We start from the raw sequence: 27,514 nt of genomic DNA, 5'->3' as shown, positions 1-27,514 counted from the left end.
TGACCGTTACGGATGCTTCATATCAAATCATATGAACATCAACAGGAGAATGAAACGGCCACTGCTTGTTTTTATACCATGATGGTACAGATAGATCGCTCTTTATTGCTTTGATCTGAGACGTGTTTCAATCTTACTGCATTTATAGCCAACATTTGGGAAGGGAAAACTGACAAACGTTGAGATTTGGAAAGTAATATGATAAACACTGGATCATTTCATATTGCTGCGCTGCTCAGTGTGTGCCGCACACACCCGCTAGAGGCCGCTCATTCACACAGCGCTGACTGAAGTGGTCAATGCAGACTATATTTTGGAATGCAGTCTTTAATGGTCAAGTAATCTCGCAAAGCCATTATCGTGATTTCAATCTTATATCATGCAGCATTGATGGATATCATACCAATGTCTTGTAGGTCAAAGTCTGCAGGTTTCAAAGCATTTTACTGTTTTTCCCCTCATCATGCAAGTTCCACTTTCACAACTGTCATTTCCATGATGAAGAGATGTCACATCCATAACATAGTTTTTTTTTTTTTTCACATTAATGTGAAAACGACAATAAATAAAAATTAAATATATTACATGATCTTAGGAATGCCAACCCTTCTATTGTTCATTTCCCAATCTAAACTGAAAATAATTATAATAATTTGTCTAGACAAAAACATTTCTGATATATGAACTCTATATCTGCGTGGGTACATGATTATATGCACAAATGGTTCGATATACTGGCAATAAGTCCTTTATATGTGAAGTTATATTTCACATTTCACTGCAAATGTCACATTCGTAACGCAGGAACTGACCGTATACAGTGGCCCTAAAAGTATGTGGACACATTTGGATGCTTAAACCACATATAAAAATGTATAAATTTCATTGCATTAGATACAAAATGTAAAAACCAAGTGGCATCTGCAAACAAATTATCTATAGCCCTTTTCTCAGAATCAACTTGACTTTTCTGTGCCATTTTTACAATTACTTTTAACTAACTGGTGTCAAGGTGATTTTTAGTGGATGAATAAAGTTCAGTTCCCCTCAAGTTAACAGAGGAGTCCAAGCAGAGTAACCACAGGTGTAGTACATCACATTGACTATATGTTTTGAACAATATACAGTATATTTTGTTTAATCATTTGAAACGTAAAATTATTTGACTTTAGTCTTCTTGTGCTGTCTTTCTTTAAAATAAGTGCCATTTTGTTTAATATTTTGATACATAATGCAAAGGAATTCATACATTTTAGGTGAGGCTTAAGTGTATATATAAACTCACAGTGAAAAATAACTTGACAATGACGATATTGCAACAATGGGGTAATAAATGCTCACCTAGTGAACCACTCTTCACCATCTTTGGCCCGCTCTTTACGGGCCGCTCTCTGTTTCTCTTCCAACCTTTCCTTTTCTTTGCTGGCCTCATCTACACATGCACATAAGGCGTTCATAAGATATTGGTGAAGACATGCACTAACATGCACAAGCATGGCAGAATGGTGTATTTTCCACATAAAAACAGCAAGGAGCACAGTAATGCTGTTTTTGGGTTTTGAAAACAAACTTCTTTACCCATGTCACCATTCTCCATGGCTCTGATGTCAGGCCGCAGGCGGCAGTCTGTTGGTGCTAGCACTCCCACCATGCCGGGCTCCAACTCGTTCAGTGTCATGGCAAAATGAGTAAAGTTATACATCTAGAAGTGGACAGAGAATGCAGGTTATTACCATTATTAGTTCAACATCAGATGTTTTTTTTTTACCATTTCACCTCTTAATTTTTTCCAAGTGTTGAGGTGTTTATAGGTACCTGTGAACACAACAGCATGTGTGTGTGTGTGTGTGTCTGTGTGAGATGACAGTCTGTACCTCTGCTGAATGAGGTGGTCTAGATGATATTCTCCACAGTAATGTGCTACCAGGAATCACAGCCACAGTCTCTTGTACATCAGGCATTTCATCTGCATCCTCATTGCCGGCTCCTTCGGTCTCCTCCTGTTGATGAACGTACTTTAAACACTCCAACAAAAGAGCAACATTCTTTAAAACATTTATCAGATACTTTTAGGATTAGTTTTAAACAGTATACAAGGTATTAAACCTAAAAATCTTAATTTAGTGTCTAACTTAAAAATCTTTACACCTACAAAATGGGTTGGGGAGTAATAGAATACATGTAACGGGATTATGTATTTAAAATACAAAATATTAGTAACTGTATTCCACTACAGTTACAATTTAAATCATTGGTAATTAGAATACAGTTACATTCAAAAAGTCTTTTGATTACTGAAGAGATTACTTTGCATTTTATTGTCATTTGTTTCATTTAATATTTAGTCCTTTCAGATGGAAAACATTTATACATATAAATGATGCGATCCAAAGTGCATTTGAACAGCAGTGAAACACTTTCTTATGATGTGTTACATTCATACGAGCAGACAGAGAAGTACGTTTGAAATAAGTTTGGAGCAGAAGAAATATAAATAAACCTTGTGTAAATTGTCAGCTTTACACTAAACTAAAATGCTATTTCTAGCCATTTTACATGCACATGTTACCAGACACGTTCATATTTTTTTTATCAAGAAAATTCATGTTGGATCATAATTTCTTTTTTTTCCTAGTAAGATCTTGATATTAGGGCAAAAATCTTATTCTTGATAATAATTTTTGTATTGTTTTACTGTAAAAATATCTAAAAATCCTTAAAACAATATCAATTTGATTTATCTTGTTTTAGAAACAACACTGCATAAGATATTTCAGTTTTTCAGAGAATGTATTTTGTCTTACTGTACTGGCAGAGATTTTATAGTCAAAACAAGTGAAAAAATCTACCAGTGCTGAAGAAGTAATCCAAAGTATTTAGAATACGTTACTGACCTTGAGTAATCTAATGGAATACATTACAAATTACATTTTACAGCATGTATTCTGTAATCTGTAGTGGAATACACTTCAAAAGTAACCCTCCCAACCCTGCCTACAAACACTCTTCTGTTCAAACATTAGCACATATTTAAGCAATTCACACCAATACAAACAGCACAGAAAATCCTAACATAACAAAGATGAATTTGAACCCTGTCTTGTCACTACAGTTGGCTTAAGATATTGGCTCCTTACATAAATATACATATCAACACCTCCTACTGTGATTTGTCTGTATCTCTTTGAACTCTTTGAGAGGAAAGCTGCTTTAGTTTTAAAAAGATAACTCAATTAAATGTATGCATTAGACTAAATTGACCTTGACTCGATCAAGCAATCAAGTGTAAAAGTAGCATCAGAGCTCAACTGTTTGGACTTGCCATTTTCCTTCTCACCTGTTTCTGTTTCTTAGTGTCTGTCGTTCCTTTCTTCTCAAGCTTCCGATGGGCTTCATACAGCTGTGGGTCCACACTCCACATACACTCTGTCCATTTCCCATAGATTACACAGCGCTTCTTCTTACTGCACACAAAGCACATGTATGATTGAAAACCAGCCGTCATGAAATCTGGAGGCATTTATCACTCTAAAACCTTTTAAAATTTAAAGAAATTTAATAAAATAAGGAGTTCAACAGAATAGAAGCATTACTGTGTGTTAGCTAGTGCACTCTATCAAAATTATTGCATAACAAATGCGAATACTGTTCACTGGCAAGAGAAGAATACAGTACACTTTTATTTGCACACTGGCAATACTACAGTACACATACACGCCCACATTCACAATAGGATACGGAGTCTCCTGCTAGCATATGGACTTAAGAAGAGGGCAGCAATCTGTATCATTTCAATAAGACATTGTATAAATATGTTTCTATGGATAAATATGTCTTGCACTGGTTTGAAACTAGTTACAGAGTTCCCATTGACTCGTTTACACCTGGTATTAAGATGTGTTTTTGTTGACCAGATCACATATGGTCAGCGCTAAATACTGGTGAAAACAGTATTTAGCGCTGAAAACAGGGAATTAAACCACATACAGAGGTATTAAAAATGCATGTGACTATAGCGCAGTTAAGGTAAACTCTAATTCATCCTGAATGCACCCCTGACAGCAGCGAAGCGCCATCCCTCACCTGTCGATCAACTGCAGTGTTAAGAATTTAAACTTTGCCATTTACGAGTGGCTTAAAAAAAGGAAATAACAGTCCAATTGGAAAATTTGAAAAAGCGAATACATACACAAGCACGAGAACTTCATAGAACTTCTTTAGCGTGTGCGATATCAACATGCAGAGAAATGACAAGCACATATATCCGAAGCTTAGGTTATGAAAGGTTTGGTTTGTGCTTACATCAAATTTTAGCTGCATCTGGGAGAAACAGTGCGTTGGTTTTTCACACTTTGGTTTTTATGACTTTTAAGGGGTTTATTATCATGCAATAACACACTGACATAGTAATTAATGTACAGTCGAAGTCAGAAGTTTACATACACCTTAGCCAAATAAATTTAAACTCAGTTTTTCACAATTCCTGACATTCATTTGCAGAAAACATTCCCTGTCTTAGGTCAGTTAGGATCACTACTTTATTTTAAGAATGTGAAATGTCAGAATAATAGTACAGAGAATTATTTATTTCAGCTTTTATTTAATTCCCAGTGGGTCAGCAGTTTACATACACATTGTTAGTATTTGGTAGCATTGCCTTTAAATTGTTTAACTTGGGTCAAACATTTTTGGGTAGCCTTCCACAAGCTTCTCACAATAAGTTGCTGGAATTTTGGCCCATTCCTCCAAACAGAACTGGTGTAACCGAGTCAGGTTTGTAGGCCTCCTTGCTTGCACACATTTTTTCAGTTCTGCCCACACATTTTCTACTGGACTGAGGTCAGGGCTTTGTGATGGCCACTCCATTACCTTGAATTTGCTGTCCTTAAGCCATTTTGCCACAACTTTGGAGGTATGCTTGGGGTCACTGTCCATTTGGAAGACTCATTTGCGACCAAGCTTTAACTTCCTGGCTGATGTCTTGAGATGTTGTTTCAATATATCCACATAATTTCCTTCCTCATGATGCCATCTATTTCGTGAAGTACACCAGTCCCTCTTGCAGCAAAGCACCCCCACAACCTGATGCTGCCACCCCCATGCTTCACGGTTGGAATGGTGTTCTTCGGCTTGCAAGACTCACCCTTTTTCCTCCAAACATAACGATGGTCATTATGGCCAAACAGTAAAGATTTTGTTTCATCTGACCAGAGAACATTTCTCCAAAAAGTATGATTTTTGTCCCCATGTGCACTTGCAAACTGTAGTCTGCCATTTATAATGGCGGTTTTAGAGCAGTGGCTAGGGTTAGAGATCTTCCTTGCTGAGCAGCCTTTCAGGTTATGTCAATATATGACTCATTTTACTGTGGATATAGATACTTGTCTACCTGTTTCCTCCAGCATCTTCACAAGGTCATTTGCCGTTGTTCTGGGATTGATTTGCACTTTTCGCACCAAACTACGTTAATCTCTAGGTGACAGAATGAGTCTCCTTCCTGAGTGGTATGATGGCTGCATGGTTCCATGGTGTTTATACTTGTGTACTATTGTTTGTACAGATGAACGTTGTACCTTCAGGTGTTTGGAAATTGCTCTCAAGGATGAACCAGACTTGTGGAGGTCAACAATTTTTTTTCTGAGGTCTTGGCTGATTTTTTTTATGATGCCAAGCAAAGAGGCACTGAGTTTGAAGGTAGGCCTTAAAATACATCCAAAGGTTCTCGTGTCATGCACAAAGTAGATGTCCTAAACGACTTGCCAAAACTGTAGTTTGCTAATATGAAATCTGTGGAGTGGTTAAAAAATGAGTTTTAATGACTTCAACACAAGTGTATGTAAACATCTGACTTCAACTATATGTCGTAATCAAATCAGAGACCCTCCCCTTGAAATCCGAACACAAGTGGTCAAAGGAGGCGCATGGTAATACCAGGTGGTAATAGGAATGCTTTTCAGCTGACCATGGGATTGGATCTCAGAAAACGCATCTTAATACCGTGTGGAAATGGCCATTGTTAGGTTAGTGTGTTAATAATTTACGGACTCCAATTCTGATTAATTTAAATGATTCTAGTTACCTAATTCAGGGTCCCTACCCTTTTTGACCAATGAATTTCCATGACCTTTACAGGCATTTGAGATTATTGGATACAGACTTTTCTGATTCAGACCAATCTGCAATTGAATCATTTTAACCGATTTGTAAATCATTTTAACTAACTAACTGAAAATAAATTACTGAAAAGAACAACTAATGATTCACTGACAAATGGGACAGCTCAATGGCTTGCGAGCAGGTTTTACTCTACACAAGAGCAATATCTAGATTAAAATATTTCACAGAGCAGAGAAAAACTAGAAAAATATATTCTATATAGAACTTTCCATGACTTTTTAAATTTGATTAATTTCCATGACTTTTCCAGGCCTGGAAAACACAACTTTAAAATTCCCAGATATTTCCAGGGTTTCCATGACTGTGGGAACCCTATTGAGTATTCTGGGGTAAAAAAAATTGGTTTATGTACCAATATATCAATACATACGAATAAGAGGTCGACCAATATTGGATTGTGCTGATACAATAATAATTTGAAAGTAGTTTGAATTATTCGAAATAGTTTTGAAAGAAATGCAATAACGCTTTTATCTGCCAATAGTTTTTAAAACTGATAGCCTAAAACTTTTCTTCCTGTGACAGGGTGGGCCAAACTGAATTAAATCCCAGATGCGATGGGACTTTCAACTATAAACAAGCCTGGGGACTCTTATTTTGAAATGTTTGTGCTTTACTGATTCCAGATGCTCATTCAAATAGATAAGGAAAATATGCAATCTTACAATCATCTAGAATGTATTAGAATATAAACACCTTAAAGCAAACATTCGTCAACAGTAGTAGTCATTAGCAGTCACTTTGAAGCATGCAGCGCACACATTTTATTTAGTTAAATCGTAGCGTTTTGAAGTTTAATAATAATCATATTAGGCCATATCACAATTCCTGTCTTTCCGTCCCCAAATTTAAGACATCTTTAAATGATAATTAAGACTTTTGTTATACAGGTGTGCTCAAAAGTTTGCATACCCTTGGAGAACTGGTAATACACGTACCATTTTTAAAGAAAACATGAGTGAGCAGGCAAAAAACATTTCTTTCATTTCTTATGGGATTGATATTCAACTGTAGGTTATAACAGAATGGCACAATCATAAAACAAAACATAGCAACAAAGAAAAAAAATGAAATGACCCCTGTTCAATAGTCTGCATACCCTTAGTTCTTAATACTGTGTATTGCCCCCTTTAGCATCAATGACAGCGTGCAGTCTTTTGTAATAGTTGTCTATGAGGCCCCAAATTATTGCAGGTGGTATAGCTGCCAATTCGTCTTGGCAAAATGCCTCCAGGTCATGATCGTCTTGCATGAACCACACGTTTGAGATCTCCCCAGAGTGGCTCGATGATATTAAGGTCAGGAGACTGTGATGGCCGCTCCAGAACCTTCACCTTTTTCTGCTGTAACCACTGGAGGGTCAACTTGGCCTTGTGCTTAGGGTCATTGTCATGCTGGAAAGTCCAAGAGTGTCCCATGCGCAGCTTTCGTGCAGAAGAATGCAAATTGTCTGCCAGTATTTTCTGATAACTTGCTGCATTCATCTTGCCACCAATTTTCACAAGATTCCCCGTGCCTTTAGAGCTCACACACCCCTAAAACATCAGTGAGCCACCACCATGCTTCACAGTGGGGATGGTATTCTTTTCACTATAGGCCTTGTTGACCCCTCTCCAAACATAGCACTTATGGTTGTGACCATAAAGCTCTATTTTGGTCTCGTCACTCAAAATTACAGTGTGCCAGAAGCTGTGAGGCGTGTCAAGGTGTTGTCAGGCATATTATAACTGGGCTTTTTTGTGGATTGGCACAGTAAAGGCTTCTTTCTGGCAATTCGACCATGCAGCTCATTTTTGTTCAAGTATCGTCGTATTGTGCTCCTTGAAACAACCACACCATCTTTTTCCAGAGCAGCCTGTATTTCTCCTGAGGTTACCTGTAGGTTTTTCTTTGTATCCCGAACAATTCTTCTGGCAGTTGTGGCTGAAATCTTTCTTGGTCTACCTGACCTTGGCTTGGTATCAAGAGATCCCCGAATTTTCCACTTCTTAATAAGTGATTGAACAGTACTGACTGGCATTTTCAAGGCTTTGGATATCTTTTTATATCCTTTTCCATCTTTATGAAGTTTCATTACCTTGTTACGTTCTTTTCTGCTCCCCATGGCTCAGTATCTAGCCTGCTCACTGCATCCACGTGAGAGCTAACAAACTCATTGACCATTTATACACAGACACTAATTGCAATTTAAAAAGTCACAGGTGTGGGAAATTAACCTTTAATTGCCATTTAAACCCGTGCGTGTCACCTTGTGTGTCTGTAACAAGGCCAAACATTCTAGGGTATGTAAACTTTTGATCAGGGCCATTTGGGTGATTTCTGTTATCATTATGGTTTAAAAAGGAGCCAAACAACTATGTGATAATAAATGGCTTCATATGATCACTATCCTTAAATAAAAGACATGATCAGTCATATTTTCAAAATCAATGCCAAAATTTCACAATTTCTGCCAGGGTATGCAAACTTTTGAGCACAACTGTACCAATTTAAGATATTTAAGACTATTTATGACATAAAAAAATAAAATAAAAATAATAATAATAATAATTTGAGGTCGACTGATATGTTTTTTTTTTTTTTTAATGGCCGATGCCGATATCCAGAGAGCAGTGTGGCCGATATACAGTATCACACAGTTTAATTGAATAGTAAATGACATTCATAAATTGGCTAAAACTGAATCAACTTTTATTAAGCATTATATTTACTCACAAAAGTTTTACTCACAATTTCACACAAAACTAACTTTATTTTTAAATAAAAATCTTTACAAAAAAAAAAAAAAGTTTTAGATGGTAGATAACAGTTTCGCCTGGTTTCTGTTTAGTCTTCCCATTTTAGTAACTGTTTGCACAGATTTTTTTTTTTTTTTTTAATAATAACAAAAAGGAAATAACAACAGTAGTCCAGCACCCATGGATGGTATGTGCACATTAGCAATCACATTTTCTCACAAAAAGACCGAATCAAACTAACTGTACTGTGCACAGTGAATATGCCATTTACTTATAGTGCAAGTGAAGAGCTTTTACTTTGAAGTTGCTCTATCGCTCTTGTGTGGATCCAGCGAAAGCAGCAATCTACTGACCGTTCCAGTTTACTCGGCCCAGATCACCTGTTTGGAGTGTCATGGACTGATCATCACACAACATTTGTGAATCAAAATGACACAGTTTTGGTCCAGGCTATTCTAAAACGTGCTTAAGAAGAATATATATATTAGTGCTCCACAGGAAGAAAACACTGGATTGCCACACTGGAAAAGTTTTGTGACATGTATGAATTAAATAGGTATTATATGAATTAAATAAGATATCCACATATTTGAAGACACTATATGCTAGAAGTTTTATTGATATTTGCCTTTTTATCATTAGACAAGACTGTTAAAAGTTACAGGGAACTGTTGAGATAGAGAGAGAATGAAATTTTAAACATCATGAGCTGAAACGCATCTGTCACAGCTCTGATATGCGGGACCGTTTAAATGAGACTGTTGCACACCGGTCTATTATTACTATGGCACATAACAACAAAACAAACTGCAATTGGTCATTTGCATGTCTCAGATAGTGCAATAATGATGTATTTGTCACTCATGATCTATGATGATTATCAGGGTGAAAGAGATTACTGCCTAGACCAGCGCTACTCAACAAGCGGCCCGTAATGTGCCTTTATAGCCTTAATGGTATGAATTGTAAGCATTGTGAATCACAGCAGTTAGAGAGGGAAATACACTGCAAAAGGCTGTAACAAAATGAAATAAAGAACAAAGAATATCGGAGCATAGCCAATGTGACATGAGAGTGACTGTCAGTCATGACAGTGTCCGTGTGTACATTGCCAAAGCATTATTAGACGTTATACTTACAGATATAAAATAAATTAAATGCTGGTGTTTAAAATATAAAAACTATTATTTTCTCTGGCTGCCTTTCTGTCTCTATTGCACTCACACTGGGTCTCTCATGTGGTTTCGCTTTTGACACCTGACTGGTTCAGATGACAGTGAGTGTTTTCGTGTAATGCAAAGAGGAAGGGCAGGTTGCCCGTATCTCTCCCACACCTGTCTCACCACTTGCATGTGAAGTCTTCATTCTCCATACAGTAAATCTGCTACCGGTGTTTATCATGCCCGGGACGTGCATTGCAAGTAATGAATAAGCATGCACTTCTCCACACAATCAGTTTCTGTGCTAGGATGTGCAGTCGAGTAGAGTTAGTACCTACTGGAAATTTCTATATACCAATTTTAGCCGCAGGAAGTGGGGAAAAGATACTGCAATTTTTTTTAATGCATTAAATAGTCAACTGTTAAATTGCAGAAATTAAAATAAAATAAAATTTCCCAGCTCTAATATATATAAGAATTACTGTAAAAAATTAAGAGTGTGGCCCTCGAGGCAGCAGGGATCTTTCCAAAGTTGAGTATCCCTGGCCTAGACTTTGGCTAACTGGGACGGGGAAGTATGGGCAGCAATTTTGAACATGCTCTTAACCTTTAACTGATGCCATGCTGAAGCAACTGTTTGGTCATATTGTTGGCATAAAGACCCTTTAAAGGTTATTAACCTTTTCACATTTACCGCATCTAACAATTCCGCCAACTTTCTCCTTAAATGTCCTCTACTCTACTTTTATTTTGTCTGGAAGTAAAAAAATAAAAAAAATAAAACAAAACTCTAGAAAAGAAGCTGTCTAATGCCTAATCCAATGCCTTCATATCGCAAGTAATGAAGGTGAATTTGCACAGCACAAAATATAAATTAATGACCACAGGTAAAAAATCTGGATTATATAACAATATTATGGCATGGATTCCAGGAAAAGCAAGTCTGGAGTAGGGTACATTTTTAAGCAAAATAATTCGAAATCAGAGTAACGTTCAGCGAAAATATCTCACCTCTTGTCCTGGACATAACCTTCAACTCTGTGCAGCTCTTTTCCAAACATTCCACAGGGTTTAAAGTTCAGCACACACTTCTCTCCAGTACTAAACAAATCATAACAGCAGGAAGAAAAATTACAAATATAATGAAAAAAATTATCATAATGTCAGTATGCAATGTCTTTTATGATACAGTATAAATAAACATTCAGTCATATCCATTTGAATTCACTGAACTTAATTCATAGAGTCTTAAAATTAAAAAGGCAACATTTTATAAACATCTATTAAAGTGTAAATTTTTTTGAGCCGAATGCAGTTGGTCTGTACCTGTGATTGACAATTTCTACTGTGCCGTACTGCTCAATCCACAGTTTACCCAGAATTACATTGTGTACACAGCAGAAAGGGTTCGTCCATGTATAGACCTCTTTATGCCTGTGAGGATACACACACACACAAGCATGTGAGCAGGCTGTTACCCAGCAACCCCAGAACCCTTCGCTCTGAAATCAAACTTAGATACCACTGACTCATCCAAGGAAAATCTCACTCACACAATCAATAAACCTTTTTGCAAAACACCAGGAGAGCTGGTTGTTCTAGGCCGAACAGTGAAAAACAACCATTAACCAAGACCAGTGTCTAGACATTGTATGTAATATGCGTGTATGTATATTAACATGACCACACATGCAGTCAGACTCACTTCAAAAGCTCTAGTGTGATGGTTCCTTTAGGCTCTGCCTCAACACTCTTGCCCCAGAACTTGAGTTTGGGGTAAATGGAGCCATGGAACATGAAGTCTCCGCTCAGACTCTCTGCGTGAAACGCACTGACAGGCGGATGGTGACTCACCTGTTCTGAGATGAGTCTGAAACCCTGATCCTCTCTGAGTTAAGAGACAGAGAAGCCAACAAGAGCAGAAGGAGGAAACGTGAAGAGGAAGGAGAAGTTAAGTTACATAAGTGACAGTAAACTAACCCTGTTTAATAACATCCTCAAAAGCTATCAGTGTAACTTCTGTTATTAATCACTGTCAGGCTATACCGTGCAAGTTCGTAGGTCTCTCCTAAAAGGGGGTTGAAAGGTTTTCCAGTTCTGTCCCACTGAGAGGCGACTGCAGACACAGCGAAGGCAGCAACCGTCTTAGGACAAAGAAAGATGTTAAATTAGTAAGGGATAATGTACAGTCAGCCGGTCATTCTCACAAAATAAACCCTGTTGCTTATTAAGCCTGTCAAATTAAAATTAGAATATTTGTTGAATTCATAATTAAAATGCACATTCTAATGTTAAAACTGTGCATTTGAATTTTGGATGTGTGCCAAGGACTGAAGATGACTTCAGATTAACTGCAAACTTGCTCTAAAAAAGGCTACTGTAGAAACAAACACAGTTTAACCAAATGCATGTGTCTCAAGACGTGTTTTTAAAGGTTATAGTTTTTTTTAACTTGACACAGCATCTAAAAAAACACACCGCTCCTGCAAGAGATGCTGAAAAAAACTACGAAATGCGGCAAAATGGTCAAAAGTCATCTAGCCTAGCGCATGTTTACATAGAAAAACAATTCTGTGGATGGACGCAAAAGCATTCGGTGTGAACAGACCCTTAGGTGGAGGTCTTTGGCTGTTGCGTCTTGCTCTCTTATCAGCATTTCTCAGATTAAGCAATTGGTTTTAAAACTCTTTTAATTATTAACATACATACAACTGTAATAAAAAAAATAAAAAATACTGTGGTATCACCATTTTTATAAAGCTTGAATCTGGAGTAGTACTGTGGCACCAGTGCAACACCATGTTGACATAGAACTGTCTACTAAAGCGTTTTTCCAGCTTGTTTTATTTTTTACTAAACATTTGAGAATATGAACTAGCTAAAAAAAAATATTTGTTTTGTATGTACTTAAGTTTAAAATGGAATGCACTTTTGTTTTCAGCTAGGAATGTTCTTTACAATAATATAACACTGCTGTATGGTTTATATGTACCAGTTTTCGTTGCGCCCTCTTGTGGACCGAGGAATCAACTTCAATTTAAAAATTATATATATATATATATATATATATTTTTTTTTTTTTTAAATAGCAAGTGAGCCAGTACAACCCCAATTCCAAAAAAGTTGGGACAGTATGAAAAATGCTGATAAAAACAAGGAGTTATTTGTAAATTATATTCACCCTTTGCTTTATTGAAAGCACTACATCTAAACATTATGATGTTTTTCCTTGTGAATTTCATTGTTTTTTTTTTTATGTACAGTAATTTCAAATCAGATTGCAACATGCTCCAAACAAGTTGAGACAGGGGCAATTTAAGACTAATAACAATTTGACAAGTTAAAATAACAAGGCAATGTGAAACAGGAGATGTTAAACAGGTGAGGCAATTGTGTTATAGTATATAAGGAGCCTCCAAAAACAGCCAAGTCCTTCAAGAGCAAGGATCATTCGAGACTTGTCAATTTGCCAACAGATGCTTCAGCAAATAATCCAGCACTTTGAGAACAATGTTCCCCAAAGACAAATTGGAAGGATTTTGGGAATTTCACCCTCTACAGTGCACAATATAGTTAAAAGATTCAAGGAATCTGGTCAAATCTCAATGCGTAAAGGGCAAGACGAAAACCATTTCTGAATGTGCGTGATCTCTGATCCCTCAGACGTTACTGTCTTAAAAAACATCATTCATTTGTAATGGATATCATGAACATGGGCTTGGGATTACTTTAGTAAACCTTTGTTAGTCAACACCATTCACAGATGCAAGTTAAGACTTTATTATGCAAAGCAGAAGCCCTACATCAACACTGTCCAGAAGTGTTGCCGACTTCTCTGGGCTCAGTCTCATCTTAGATGGAAAGTAGAACAGTGGAACTGTGTTTTTTGGTCTGATGAGTCCACATTTCATATCGTTTTTGAAAAACACAGCCATAGTGTTCTCTGTGCCAAAGAGGAAAAGGACCATCCAAGCTGTTATCAGCATCAGGTCCAAAAGCCAGTGTCTGTATGGGCCAGGGGTGTGTCAGTGCCCATAGCATGGGTAACTCGCACATCTGTGAGAACACCATTAATGCAGACAGATATGTAAAAATTTTGGAGCAACATATACTGCCATCCAGCACCGTCTTTTCCAGGGACATCCCTGCATTTTCCAGCAGGACAACTTCAAACCACATACTGCATGGATTTCAAGTGCATGGCTGTGAAGCAGAGAGTGTGGGTGCTAGATTGACCTGCCAGCAGTCCTGACCATCTCCAATTGAGAATGTGTGGTGCATTATGAATCACACCATATGGCAACGAAGACCCCGTACAATTGTGCAGCTGAAGACCTACATAATGGATGATTGGGGGAAAAATCCACTTTTTAAACTTAACAAACTTGTGTCTTCAGTGCCTAAATGCTTAATAAGTGCTATTAGAAGAAATGGTGATGTTTCACAGTGGTAAACACTCGACTGTCCCAACATTTTTGGAGAGTGTTGCAATCATCCGATTTGAAATGACTGTACATTTTCAAAAAAACAATGAAATTCACAATGAAAGACATCATATAATGTGTAGTTATAGTGCTTTCAATATAGCAAAGGGTGAATATAATTTACAAATCACTCCAACTTTTTCAGAATTGGGGTTGTACACAATCTACAATGACAGACATTTCAAACAGTAATTTGCTACACTATCACCTCGCTACTTTACATATTTAATTCAGCAAATGTGTTTCAGGAATACTTAACAAACGATGAGTCAAGAAAGATGCTTCCAAAAAAAAAAAAAAAAAAAAAGAACATTTCAGAATCCCATGTAGTGTGCTCTGCTTGTATAATTCCCTTTTTTTTGGCAAATGTAGCAGGTTATCCAGGTATTCGATTCGAATATTGTGTTCAATTAGCATGTGGTGAAGACTCACCTGCATCCTCTCTATAGAGTCAGACTGTGAGCAGGCTTTCTGGATGAGGTATGTGTGCTCCATATACTCTGAGATTCTCTGTAGAAAGCTCAGGGGCTCATTGAACACGATGGGCATGGTGATCTTAGACAGTTCCTAGATTACAGCACAATAATACAGGCTCAGCAGGACCGAATTCAAGTACTAAAAGTAATGTATGGAACACACTCGAAATCGATTTAGCAAAAAACAAGAATATTAATTATCCTCACCAGTCCAATACATTTCTTGAGGATGCTCCATATGCTAAAATCATTTCTGGAGAACATGGGGGCAGGAAGAGATGACCTAATAGGACAGAGGAAAGCTTTATTATATTCCCAAACATGCAGCACTATGCACAGATAAACAAGACAGCGAGCAATAAGAATCTAGAGATTGTGAGACAAAGGATATAGTGAGAAAGATTAAAGAAAGAGACAAAGAAAATAAAGGAGGGAGGATGTGGGTCACCGCCCTGAAATCTGGCCGTACCTGCGTTTCTTGATTCCGTTCTCCTGAGGAACCGCTCCATTGTTCTTCTGAATGCTGTCAAACACTACAGCATCCTTAAAACTGGCTACTGATGTGCCTTCACATGACTCATCTGAATCCAAGCCTGGGACATACAACATACACAAGCAAATCTCACTCTGAGATAGACACAGATACATGCTGTTAGGGTTGCCATGGTGTACGGTGTTACTGGTTTTACTTGGTATAAGGGACAACACCGGAGTGAAATTTTTTTCCTGGTAAAAGGGGGAAACATTATGAATGGAACTTCCAATATCAATACAATAGCCTAATTAATAGAATAGCCTTAAATAAAGAATAGTTGCCTAATGAAGAGTTTGCGACCCATGATAAATGAACCTAAATAATGCATTCAAAGCCAGATGTTCTTTACCAATGTATCAAATTACACAGGCAGCAAAGTACACGCACTGACAGAAGACGTTTAATTGCAGGTAGCGGATATAATGTGCATGCTGGGTAAGTGTAAGACGTCTTGGATTCGGAATGACACAAGAAATGCTGTAAGACACACAGACACGCGCTTGAAGAAACACACTTTATTATATTTTTAAGAACAGATGACAGAAAAGCCGTCTATATGCATGTCTGATGGGCTGTTTGTTCGGAGGCTTGCAATCTTATGGAACACGTGTATGTAAAGGGTTCTCATTCTTTCTTTGTTTCAGTCTTCTGAAAAATGTTTGCAAGAATAGTATCGTCTATGAGAATGCTGCAAATGACCTCAGACCATCTCAGCTCAGGAGGTGCTCTGAGTTCAGTTCACTTTATTTCCACAAAGCAGTTCGTTGCAAGCGCAACTCTGCAGGGCCACTTTATATATAGCCTATACATTTGTGATTAAATGATAAATATATACAAAAACACGTTCACCTCGAACCATGATTTATATTTCAGTGATTATTATCATCATTATAATTATTATGTTTACATTTATAATTGTTTTTACATCTTAATATGTATTAGTATTTTTCCACCTGTTGTCATAGACGGATACTTGCGTGACGGTAAATGGAAAGGTGATTATATATATTTATTTTTTTACCACTTCGTTATTTGAATTGCTTTTTAATTTCGTTTTAAGTGCAATTTGAATTTAGAAATATTTTTGGTATAAGTTTTACGTTTTTTAAATAAATTAATTTAATTTTTGAGGCAAAATCACTAAAGCAAGAATATTCACCGATCCCTCAGCCGGGGTTTTGACGATATAACTGGATATTGTGATTATTATTTTTTTTTTAAAATAAAAATATTGTGAAAATATTTATTGCATATCCTGGGATGAAAGGTAATAAAACACCAACATTAAACCCGCAACAACCCATAATAAGTGTATTTGCCCAGACAACTAATACCCGACCGGTAGCCCATGATGGAGAGAATGCATGGATGAAGTAGGTTCATTGCCAAAGAGATGTTGCCCTTCACAACAGTTGAACAACACACATTCTGTTCACAGAGGATGCATTAAATTGATTGAAAGTCATTTAAAAATTACAGTAAAGGCATTTATAATGTTATAATTGACTATTTCTTTTAAAATAAATGCTGTATTCTTCAAACTTTGTTCATCCAAGTATCCTCTACTTGCAGCAATGCAAGTGTTTGGGATATACTGTTCATTAAAGCAGCTAGTTTAGGACCTGTGAGGAGTCTGTTTCTCAAATTAGAGACTCTGATTTATTTGTATTCTTCTTGTTGTGCATCTGGGTTGTCCACTTCTCTCTCTGTCCTGGTTAGATCAAGTGAATGGAATACACTTCATCTTATAAAAGAACAATAAATTGATTAATTTGATAAAATTGAATTTTATTATAAATAAAAACAAACACTTATTTCAGATTATAGAGATTATATCTCTGTAATCTATAACAACATTACACTTGAGAAATGTAAATTCTTGGTCGAAACTGAACATTCAGAACACATTTTTTTAAATTATTTTTTTTGTTCTTAAATTATCATAGCTAAATCTACTGGATATTTACATTCATTTTAATGAATGGGCATTTGCTGTCCACCACGCTTAACCACGCCCCCAGCATTGCGCGTGTGTGTATGTCAAGACTGCAGAACAGACATTCTCAAAGGTATTAATGCATTTATTTGTGCATTAAATTACACATACTGCATGATTGTGTACTTGTGGATGGTATTGTGAGCAAAGAAAACTGTATATTTGTGTATGGATCTGTTGCATGCATGTGTGGCTCTGTGGCCTGTGGATTCCCGTGTGCATCTGTCGATCTGTTACGTGAATGTGTTCTGGCCACTACATAGTCAACACTGCGCAACCACAGATGCAGAAGATACCACGCATTTATGTGCGGAACCCTCAAAGCTTTCGTAGGCTATTTAGTGAAGAAAAGGTAGAAATACTCTTATTCACCTAACAAATTTAGCCAGTTTGAATTGGAATGCCGTTCCCCCACGAAATTCACTCCGTGAACTCTGTTCCCCCGCGTTCCCCCCATTTCCAGCCCTGCTTGTGTGTCAGTGCACTGTAAATATAAGGGGAAGAACATAAAGGGCTTTAAAGTCTGGACCTCCAAGACTTATGGACAAATTATGGACAAAGTTTTGCTCACTTGTAATATATGTTCTATTTTAATGATGTTTTACATTACAAAATAAACTGGATAAAAATATAATAGGCTCATATAAATAAATAGGTTCATCAACTCTTAAAAGGGGGGAGAGAACTTCTTTTTGTTGTTGACATCAAGAACAAAAATAATGTTACTTTATACATGCCCTTATATTTGAAAGCCATGAACAAAACTATGCAACATAAAAGGAAATGTGACCCAGGATACATTAAAATTCAGGTTATATTTTTTACTATGGTGGGTCGCCACTTGATGTCCAATGTAAAATCTGGGTCCCGAAGCAAAACTAGTTGAGAACGACTGTGTTAATGTACTGATTAATGTCAATTCACTGCCTGTTACTAATAACACAGCACAACTTTCCATCATCTGATATCATTACCGCTACCATGTGCTTGTACCCTGTTCTAAGATAATTGACATTAATACTTGTATCAACAGCCAGCGAGTGCAATTTAAGCTTTTAATGAGCCCGTTTATAGTATATGCACACCAGTACCCTGATAACTTCCAAAATAAGCAAGAAAACTGCGTTTACATGAGATTTGAAATAATCTAGTTATTCTCTGCATTTGACGTCAAACCATGAAGAGGCACTTACGCACATTGGACAAGCCGGTAAGAACGCCAGTAAAGTTATTCACATGCAATGCGAAATCTGGGTAAAAGAAAAAAAAAAAAAAATATCTACCTGTGTTGATCGGTTTATTCTTAAGTCATTTATGACCTCACACCGATAAAGGAAAGTCGTCATGCATTTACATAACCAAACACGTTGACGGATTAAGCATAATTGGTGTAAGAACGTGCATGTAAACCCGCTCTATGATGCCAATTTAATAATAGAGTATAAAATGCGACTCCACGTTTTGTACCACTTGATTTATTTGATTCAGCTGATTTCAGGCTTCAGGTGCCCTGCACAATGACCTGCCAAAGTCCTTATCTCCTTGTTTATTTATTCATTATAATCTCTAGTCGCAGCAATGACAAGAGCCATCAAACCATTGGAACACAGCACTGTATAATTGAATCCATCAACAGGCCGAGGTAAGCAGACACCAGAATAGTGTGCCGTGTCACGGCCGCTCTGCCATAACAGACACACAGCCGCAGGCAAGAGTCAACAGGGGCCAAAACACTCACAATAGGGGACAAACAGCATCATCCTCAGAAAACACAGCTGTTTAATAGTGTCTGGCTGCTGTGTGAATTCAGCTACTGTTGACTATGAATGATTTCATGACATGTAGCATTTCTATATAAGCTTCTGTCACCAAAATGACATTACAAATGACTTGTGATGTTCAACCTACTTCCTTTTTAGGTATTTACATTTTAGTGTAGCGTTTTTGTTCTCAAATATCCATCCAAGGTTTTGGCCAACCAAAAGAACATGTAGACTCTTTCCGAAACATACAGCAGTAAAAGCATCTTATTACTCGTAGACACAATATTACGCAAACATTGGATTTGGACGTGACTTGTTGTGTCTACCTCCATGTACTGCATGCGAAGGCAGCATTTTTCAGCTTTCAGACACAGACAAAAACTCAATCTAGAGCAGTGCTAAATTAAAGGTCACTGCAGATCACAGAATGAACCTCAACAACCAACACGTGTCATTTTAATGCGTTTCATGATGATCATCCCCCCTCACCTGTGACGGCATCATAGAACTCATCCTCATTGTTCATTGTAGAGAATGCAGGGCCAATACAGGGTCTCTAGTACATGGTCTCTCTCTTTCCTTCTCTCGGATCTTCGCTAATGCTATCACTTTCTTAGGACAGGCACACCTGTGGAGAGAAAGTCACAATGTCAAAAGATAATAACAAGACAACTCAATAGAACACTTCATTACAGTTACATGAGGTCAATATTAAAATGGGTAATTGGCAAACAGCCAGGCCCTTTGAGAGTCCATTGGCTGCTTGCCATATTTGGGAAAAAATTCCTCGGATTCACCTTATCCTCCAATGATCTCAGTGTATCAAGTTCATTCATGCACTCATTCATCTGTCATGTTTCACTGACAACTCGCTGGCTGCTCTTGAAATGAGACGTGGCACAAATAAAATCTATTAGCTAGCCATGCCACTTCATGTACACGACTGAGTGTTCATTAAAGAAAGCTTACTAAAAAGTTGCTTGTGTAGTAAGTCTTTTCCTATCTGTTTTTCAGGGTCTACCAGAATGTCATTTGGGCTCAAAGAATCCCCAAAACACAAATTCGTAGGGTTGGGAACCGAGAAAAAGTTTCTATTTTTTTTTTTTAAAAAGACACCAGAACCTTATGATTGTCATGACTTTAGGTTCCATTAACAGCTCTTGAATGTGCCTTTTCTGCCAATGTGGATCGAACACTGTACTAAAATGTACAGTCTTCTGAGCCGGTTGTTTTGGATCTACAGCACGAAACATACAACGTGACCAGTGTAATGTGGTTCCCAAATGAATGACTTTTATGAGCAGGTTCTTTTTAGTGAATCTGACTCATGTCCAACTCAAAATGAACCCAACATAATCTCATCATTTGGCAACAGATTGCTGAGGGCAGTAAATGCACTAAAAATTTCTTATTTCCAAATATTTCTTTATCAAAATTAAGAACTGTTAATGGGAGGGCCTGGGAAGCTCTGCAAGCAAGAATGCCGACTACCACCCCTGGAATCGCGAGTTCGAATCCAGGGTGTGCGGAGTGACTCCAGCCAGGCTTCCAAAGCAACCAACCGGGTGGGTAGATTCACGTGGGTTACCTTCCTTGTGGTCGCTATAAGGTGGTTCTCGTGGAGATTTGTGCGTGGATGCCGCTGTGAATAGTGCGAGCCTCCACATGCGCTAGGTCTCCGTGGTAACGCGCTCACCAAGCCACGTGATAAGAGGCGTGGACTGACTGTCTCAGAAAAGGAGGCAACTGAGATTCATCCTCTGCCACCCGGATTGAGGCGAGTCACTGCGCCACCACAAGGAATTAGAGCGCATTGGGAATCGGGCATGCCAAATTAGGGAGAAAAGGGGAGAAAATCGTTATTGGAATTGTTAATGGAACTGTTAAGGAATCAGAATCGTTAAGAGGAACTGGAAGTGGAATCTTTTAATTTACTACATAATCGCTGGACAAACACCGAAACTGTGCAGAAACTGAGTGCATGTCTTTGTACTTCAGACATCTGTTCTTGGCCATCTAATAAAACCCTCAAACAATTTGAGCAACACAAACATAGCTTTAACTGTCATCCAAAGAAATGTGATAAAGGTGAGACTCCAAAGTCAATGAGGCAACCCACTATTAAATCAGAGAACAGTAAATAAAGCAGATATGCAAAGCAAGGTTCCAACCTACAGGTTAGTTGCACAACTTCATATTGCCGTTTAATGATAAACCTTATCAGAAGTGCCTTTAGATAAATGCTACAAACCTCTACACAGCTTTGATCATTTATTAGTGGTGCTTTCCAAAGAAAACATTACAGCTATTACTGTACTATTGCTCATACTCAAGTTTAGGGATTTGAACAAACCTCTAAAACAAAGAATTACATTTTGGTGCACAACTCATCCTCTTCAGAAAATGCTAAATCTAGTCTTTCTTTAAAATACATGTACAGTATGAAGCAATGTTCAGAACAAGTTTCAAATAGGCCCCAACTATTCAAAAACATCTCAACCATTTCGGAGAGGTGTAATTGGTTTCTACATTTACATTTATGCATCTGGCAGACGCTTTTATCCAAAGCGACTTACAGTGCACTTATTACAGGGACAATCCCCCTGGAGCAACCTGGAGTTAAGTGCCTTGCTCAAGGACACAATGGTGATGGCTGTGGGAATTGAACCAACAACCTTTTACTTACCAGTTCAGTGCTTTAGTCCACTACGCCATGGCCGTTTCTGATGGCCATTTCACATATGATGCGTATGCAGTACGTATTTTTTCAGTGCCCATATTAACAGGTTTGAGCATTCAGACTGCACGCGGGTGCAGCACGGCAATGCGTTGCAGGAGCGGTGCATAAGCAGCTTATAGAAGCAAATCTATTTAATATTTACAAATTCCTGTAGATTCAACACGGTATTAATAACACAGCCTTTTCAGTAACTTTAACACGTTTGCATTTAAAATCAAAATAATGGTGAACTACTTACCCATTGTTGTATTTGTGGTATAAAGAAGCCACAGGTTCAGTTGCGCACTGCAAATGCGGTTTATGTGAAAGCACAATCAAGCGCGTGCTGCTTCTGCTCCACCTATGCATCTAGTGTAAAACGGGCATGATAACCCAAACCATGTGACACTTGGTTCCCATCAAGATTGTTTTTAACAGTGCAGGTCAATGTTTTTAAGGAGTTTTAAGGGGTAAATGTCAAGGGTCAAGCCACACGGATGACTCATGAGTAAATCAACAAATAGCAAATGGGTCTAACTGCACCGTGAAAGACCACTTTCAGCTGTCTGTCACGGTCACACCAACTCTTAACGTTACCAATTTCACAAACACGCAGGCTGTTGGGTTTCAATGCAGAAAAGGGATGTTAATGTGTGGATTTTTATCTTATAGGTACAGGCCTAGTTCACTCAAAAATAAAGTTTTTGTTAACATTTTCTCAACCTCATGTTGTTGCTGAAGGTGGTCTGATCCTTCAACTGAATCTGATACCTTATCTCTGATGCACTTTCACCTACTACTACATGCACTTTCAAAACAAGTGTTCTGCAATCAGTTGAAATGTTAAAAAAGCAGAGATGTACCCCTGAGAGCTGTGTTGTGCTACAGTAATGACGTCTGATATGGGAACAGCATTCCCGAGAGCGAGCAAGGCGGAATCAGAGACAACCGAGTGAATGCAAGTGCCGTGGCAACTGATAATCAGGCGCAATATGTCTTGGTGCTAAATAAAGACTTAGGTGCAGGTGTTGTGCTGTGTACTGGGTCGAGCAAGACACCCCGGTCTCATTCAAGTCCTGTGCATTTGAATAGAATCCTGTTCAGCTGGACAGGTGGATTGAAATTATGATAAGTATGGAAACTGGATAAGGAAAAATAACAACATACAACACAAAAACACTGGAGCTCTATGAAATCAGTTTTATTTTTTCCCAAATTCTGTATTTAAATTACATTTTATAATAAAAAAAAATAAAAAAAACAACTGTCTAATCAAATACATTTTTAGAACTTTAGTCAAATGAAAACAGTACAATTATTTTTCAACATACCATTGCATTATTTTTTAATCAAATAAAAAGCTTCTATACATATCCTAACAGCACAAACCAAAATAAAATTCTGGAGTAATTTTTTTTAAATACAGTGCTACACAGCAGAGCATCAGTGTTAATGAAATCTTTGGAAATACATTTATTCAGTACAGATGCACTCTTGCTTGTGAAATCTTGCTTAATTATCATGTTATTATTATTATTGATATATTATTAGGCCTAATTATTACTACTACTTTATTATACATAACATTTTACTATATAGTAGTGATATATTTGTTGCAATTTCTTCAATTTCTCGAGCCTAGTTAAATTGGGCTTTTATTTTTGCAGAAGCTTTTATTTTGAGAGAAGCCCTTTTAGTTTCTGTTTGTTTTTGATGGTAGCTTCTCACTTTCGAATAAGCAGTTCGCTATATGGTTTAATGTGCTTTTTAAAGTGCAAAAGGCTGCAATTTAATTATCAAAATATAGTCTGCATGTGCTGTGCACTTCTAGGTTAATTAATACTCTGCTCTCTGTAATCCGCTATACACAAAGCACGCATGATGCTAATGATCAGACACTATTTAGCCTTGATTTTAATTTGATTAATTTTGCATTAATTTGATCCCAAATATGTCAAATCCTATGACATTCTGCATTTTATAGTTAATTCTGTTTTTATGACTGGATTTCGCGATTCCGTCCATGTTTTCTACATCACGCTAACACACACTAGACATAGGGGACGATTTCCAAACAGAAGTGAGCATACCTATGCCCTACTCACTCCAAGGGGCAGAGCCCTTAAAGTGGGAACTCTGGAGGGTGCAGGGCACTCGCGTCTCATGTATGGCCGTTTGGAACACCCTTGATGAAAGTAGTAATGAAAAACATACGTCACTTCCTGTTTATCTTCACCTGAAATGTTACCATAACGATGCAGCGCAGCGTCCGTCATCCCATTAGCTGTTCAAACAACAGGAATGTCTTATTGCTGTTAATTTGTTGTTGCAAATAAATATAAAAACATTTTATTTATTTTTCAAACATTGCCTTTCGTGTCTTATTTGAAATTGCTTACTGTCTCCCCACGTGCTCTTTTTTCCAATAATAATAATAATATAATATATAGCTGTACTACATAAATGTATATATAAAATACATGAATGAATGAACATTTCCCACCAAAAGTTATTTGGTGCGTGCATGAGAGGTCTTAATAATTAGGTTACCTCAGGGATAAGACAAGAGGAAAAAAGCATTTGAACATGTAATATGTTCTTATTCACAACCTTGCTTCAAAATATATCGCGAGGATACACCACCCAGGGTCAAGTAAACTGTAAATTTACCTTTAAGTGACCATCACATATACCCTTCACTAACAGCCTTGTGGAAGGGCCCTTCCTGTGGCGTCCTCTTATTGAAGTGCCCTTCAAGGTCGCAAAAACGCAGTTTGGAATTTGCCTTGGGATGAGACCATTTCTTTACCCTCTGCACTTAAGAAAGTAGGTAGGGCTGGGCAATATAGACCTAAGCCAAAATTTATATTGTGGTATTCTTTTTTTTTTTTTTTCAATTTGGAATGCCCAATTCCCAATGTGCTCTAAGTCCTCGTGGTGGCGTAGTGATTCGCCTCAATCCGGGTGGTGGTGGAGGATGAATCTCAGTTGCCTCCATGTCTGAGACCGTCAATCCGCGCATCTTATCACGTGGCTTGTTGAGTGCGTTACCGCGGAGACATAGTGGAGGCATCCATGCACAACTCACCACGTGTCCCACCGAGAGTGAACCACATTATAGCGACCACGAGGAGGTTACCCCATGTGACTCTACACTCCCTAGCAACCGGGCCAATTTGGTTGCTTAATAGACCTGGCTGGAGTCACTCAGCACACCCTGGATTCGAACTCACGACTCCAGGGGTGGTAATATTGCGGTATTCTTAATTTATGGTCAATAACAACATAGTGTGTTATATAGATATATACACACACACACACACACACATCACAATTTAAACATTTTATGGAAAGTGATTAAAAAACTGAAAAAATTGTGCCATTTTAAATCCATTTTATTCAATACACAGATGCCTCTTCACTGATTAATAAAGCATTATAAAGAGTGAAAATTGCCCAGTGCTGCTTCAGCATCAGAGTCGCCACCTGGAAGGGCATGTTTGCCTGATAAAGTGACAGTAGGTTCACGCAAATACCCACAAGGATTCTGAACTGGAATGAATCACAGCCTCTTGCATTACAAACACAGTTTCACACCTTTGGAATGTGGTCTGCTTGGGAGAAGTGCATGCACATACCTGACCATGAGACGAATGAGTCAGGAAGTCAAGGCGGTGTTAGAATCTCCAAACGCACACAAAGCAGTGACACCTTACCTTACTGTACGGAATGTGCCCTGATACCCATCTACAACTTTCTACAGACTTGCCCCAAACTAAAAAAAAAAAAAAAAAAAAAAACCATCATAGCACCTCAGGAGTGGAAATCGAACAATAACTGTTCAGCGATCTAAGTGGCAAATTCGCTGTACATTTTGAACCCATTAACCTGCTTTAATGCAGGGCAGTACCATGACTGTCATGGCTTTATATGGGCTATGTAGAAACCTTGACAAACTGACAAAAAACAAAACAAATAATCAACTAACAAAGCAGTTAGTTGCCAGTCGTAAATCAGACGTAGACTACAAGTATACTGCTGTAATTAAGAGCCATAGAACCAACATGAATCAACATGACACAATGCAAATAAGTCAATCATTAGGTGAACACACACACACACACACACACACAGACACACAGACACACAGACACACACAGACACACACAGACACACACAGACACCCCATTTGGGAATTACCCTTAGCCAATGTGTGGAATTCTGACAGCTTTGGCAGACTGGGAAATCTGGAGTGAATTTGGAGCAAAATTCCATTTCTGACATTTTACAACCACCGAAGAACATGCTACACCTGCAGTAAAGCCCTTCACACTTAACATCTGACTCCCTACATTTATCTAGCAAGTTATTTCATATTTGTTAGGCTACAGGCTGTAAAAAATCCCAGGAAATTATTATCAGGAAATAACGACAAATTATTCATGTCAGTACAGAATACATTAACACACTTAACTGAAAACAGCAGAATAGCATTTATTTTTTTTCAATAAAGCATGCGTTTTATAAAATGTCACTGTTTGCTTTAAGTTTTAATAAGAAAGTATGCTGTCTACAGAGAAATGACAGCTGAACAGCCCTCAAACTCCCCATTGCATTCAACAGAACAGTAAGTACACAACCCATTTAACTCTCAATATACTGAGAAACATCCACTCTAAAACCAGATATAAGACTATTTTGAATACTTTATTGCTTAACTGTATGGTCAAAGGTGAAGTAGCTGGGAAGATAAAGATAAACAACTAAAATAAATATTCAGTAGACTCCCAAAACATAGCTGCCTACCTAGTCTACATTTTTGAGCATTCTGAGTTTTGAACGCACTAGGTAGGCAGTTCACTAGGTGTTGACAGTGGTCGTTGCATGTCCAAAACTGCTGTCTAGGTAGGCAGCTCGCTTGGTTTTCGGGCACAAGCAGTGTCTGTAAACAAACGCTAACGGGCTAAAGCTCCAGCAGCTGACAGACAAACTTACTGAGCAAAGGTTGAGATAAAGAGGTTTAAGTCGACTGGAAGACGTTACTTTAAAGCTTTTGTTAAAGAAGTGCATTAGTTCAAATCGCTAAATATAAATAAGACACCAGGGTACCTGTGATGCTGTCTGGATTTCGCTTCTTCTCTCGGGCAGGGATGTTGCTGCTGCTGAAGGGCTGACAGGCACACAGCCGGAAGGGACCAATATGGGCCGTATGATTGACATATTCCTTGGCCAATTATATTGAGGGAGTTACGTCGCCTGACGGATTACGTCAGGGCAAGAGCATTTGCGTTGTAGTTGCACAGCACTGTTTATATGATGGCCGCTTTTGCACACTAAAATGAACTAAATAAAAATTAATAACATTAAATTACTTAAAGTTTTTAACTTTATGCATTTAAGTATATAACACGTATATATGAATTGGGTCATATCATCTGGGCTTTGTTAAATAAAGGTTTTTCATTA

At 37.7% G+C, this 27,514-nt stretch overlaps 1 protein-coding gene across 3 annotated transcripts in view; it reads right to left on the bottom strand.

The window, feature by feature from the left end:
- Nucleotides 1–27,245, bottom strand: part of LOC127420390 (oxysterol-binding protein-related protein 2-like) — a 31,776-nt gene extending 4,531 nt beyond the window's left edge. The window contains exons 1-13 of one of the 3 annotated variants that reach the window (XM_051662654.1): nucleotides 27,158–27,245; nucleotides 19,819–19,957; nucleotides 15,505–15,628; nucleotides 15,243–15,318; nucleotides 14,992–15,126; nucleotides 12,122–12,219; nucleotides 11,781–11,963; nucleotides 11,402–11,509; nucleotides 11,087–11,176; nucleotides 3,338–3,464; nucleotides 1,875–2,000; nucleotides 1,579–1,702; nucleotides 1,342–1,432 (exon numbers count right to left, since the gene is read on the bottom strand). In XM_051662654.1, coding sequence (XP_051518614.1) covers nucleotides 1,342–1,432; nucleotides 1,579–1,702; nucleotides 1,875–2,000; nucleotides 3,338–3,464; nucleotides 11,087–11,176; nucleotides 11,402–11,509; nucleotides 11,781–11,963; nucleotides 12,122–12,219; nucleotides 14,992–15,126; nucleotides 15,243–15,318; nucleotides 15,505–15,628; nucleotides 19,819–19,855 — 1,319 coding nt within the window. In that variant the 5' untranslated portion in view covers nucleotides 19,856–19,957; nucleotides 27,158–27,245. Of the gene's footprint in view, nucleotides 1–1,337; nucleotides 1,433–1,578; nucleotides 1,703–1,874; nucleotides 2,001–3,337; nucleotides 3,465–11,086; nucleotides 11,177–11,401; nucleotides 11,510–11,780; nucleotides 11,964–12,121; nucleotides 12,220–14,991; nucleotides 15,127–15,242; nucleotides 15,319–15,504; nucleotides 15,629–19,818; nucleotides 19,958–22,307; nucleotides 22,328–27,157 lie in introns of those variants that run through there. The other 2 variants (XM_051662656.1, XM_051662657.1) reach the window with 2 other exon arrangements.
- Between the last annotated feature and the right edge of the window lie 269 nt (nucleotides 27,246–27,514).

This window comes from Myxocyprinus asiaticus, chromosome 29, assembly GCF_019703515.2.
Source record: "Myxocyprinus asiaticus isolate MX2 ecotype Aquarium Trade chromosome 29, UBuf_Myxa_2, whole genome shotgun sequence".
In the NCBI taxonomy this organism is placed as follows: Eukaryota; Metazoa; Chordata; class Actinopteri; order Cypriniformes; family Catostomidae; genus Myxocyprinus; species Myxocyprinus asiaticus.
Note: the sequence above shows the minus strand (reverse complement) of the source record. Positions and strands in the feature narration are given on the sequence as shown.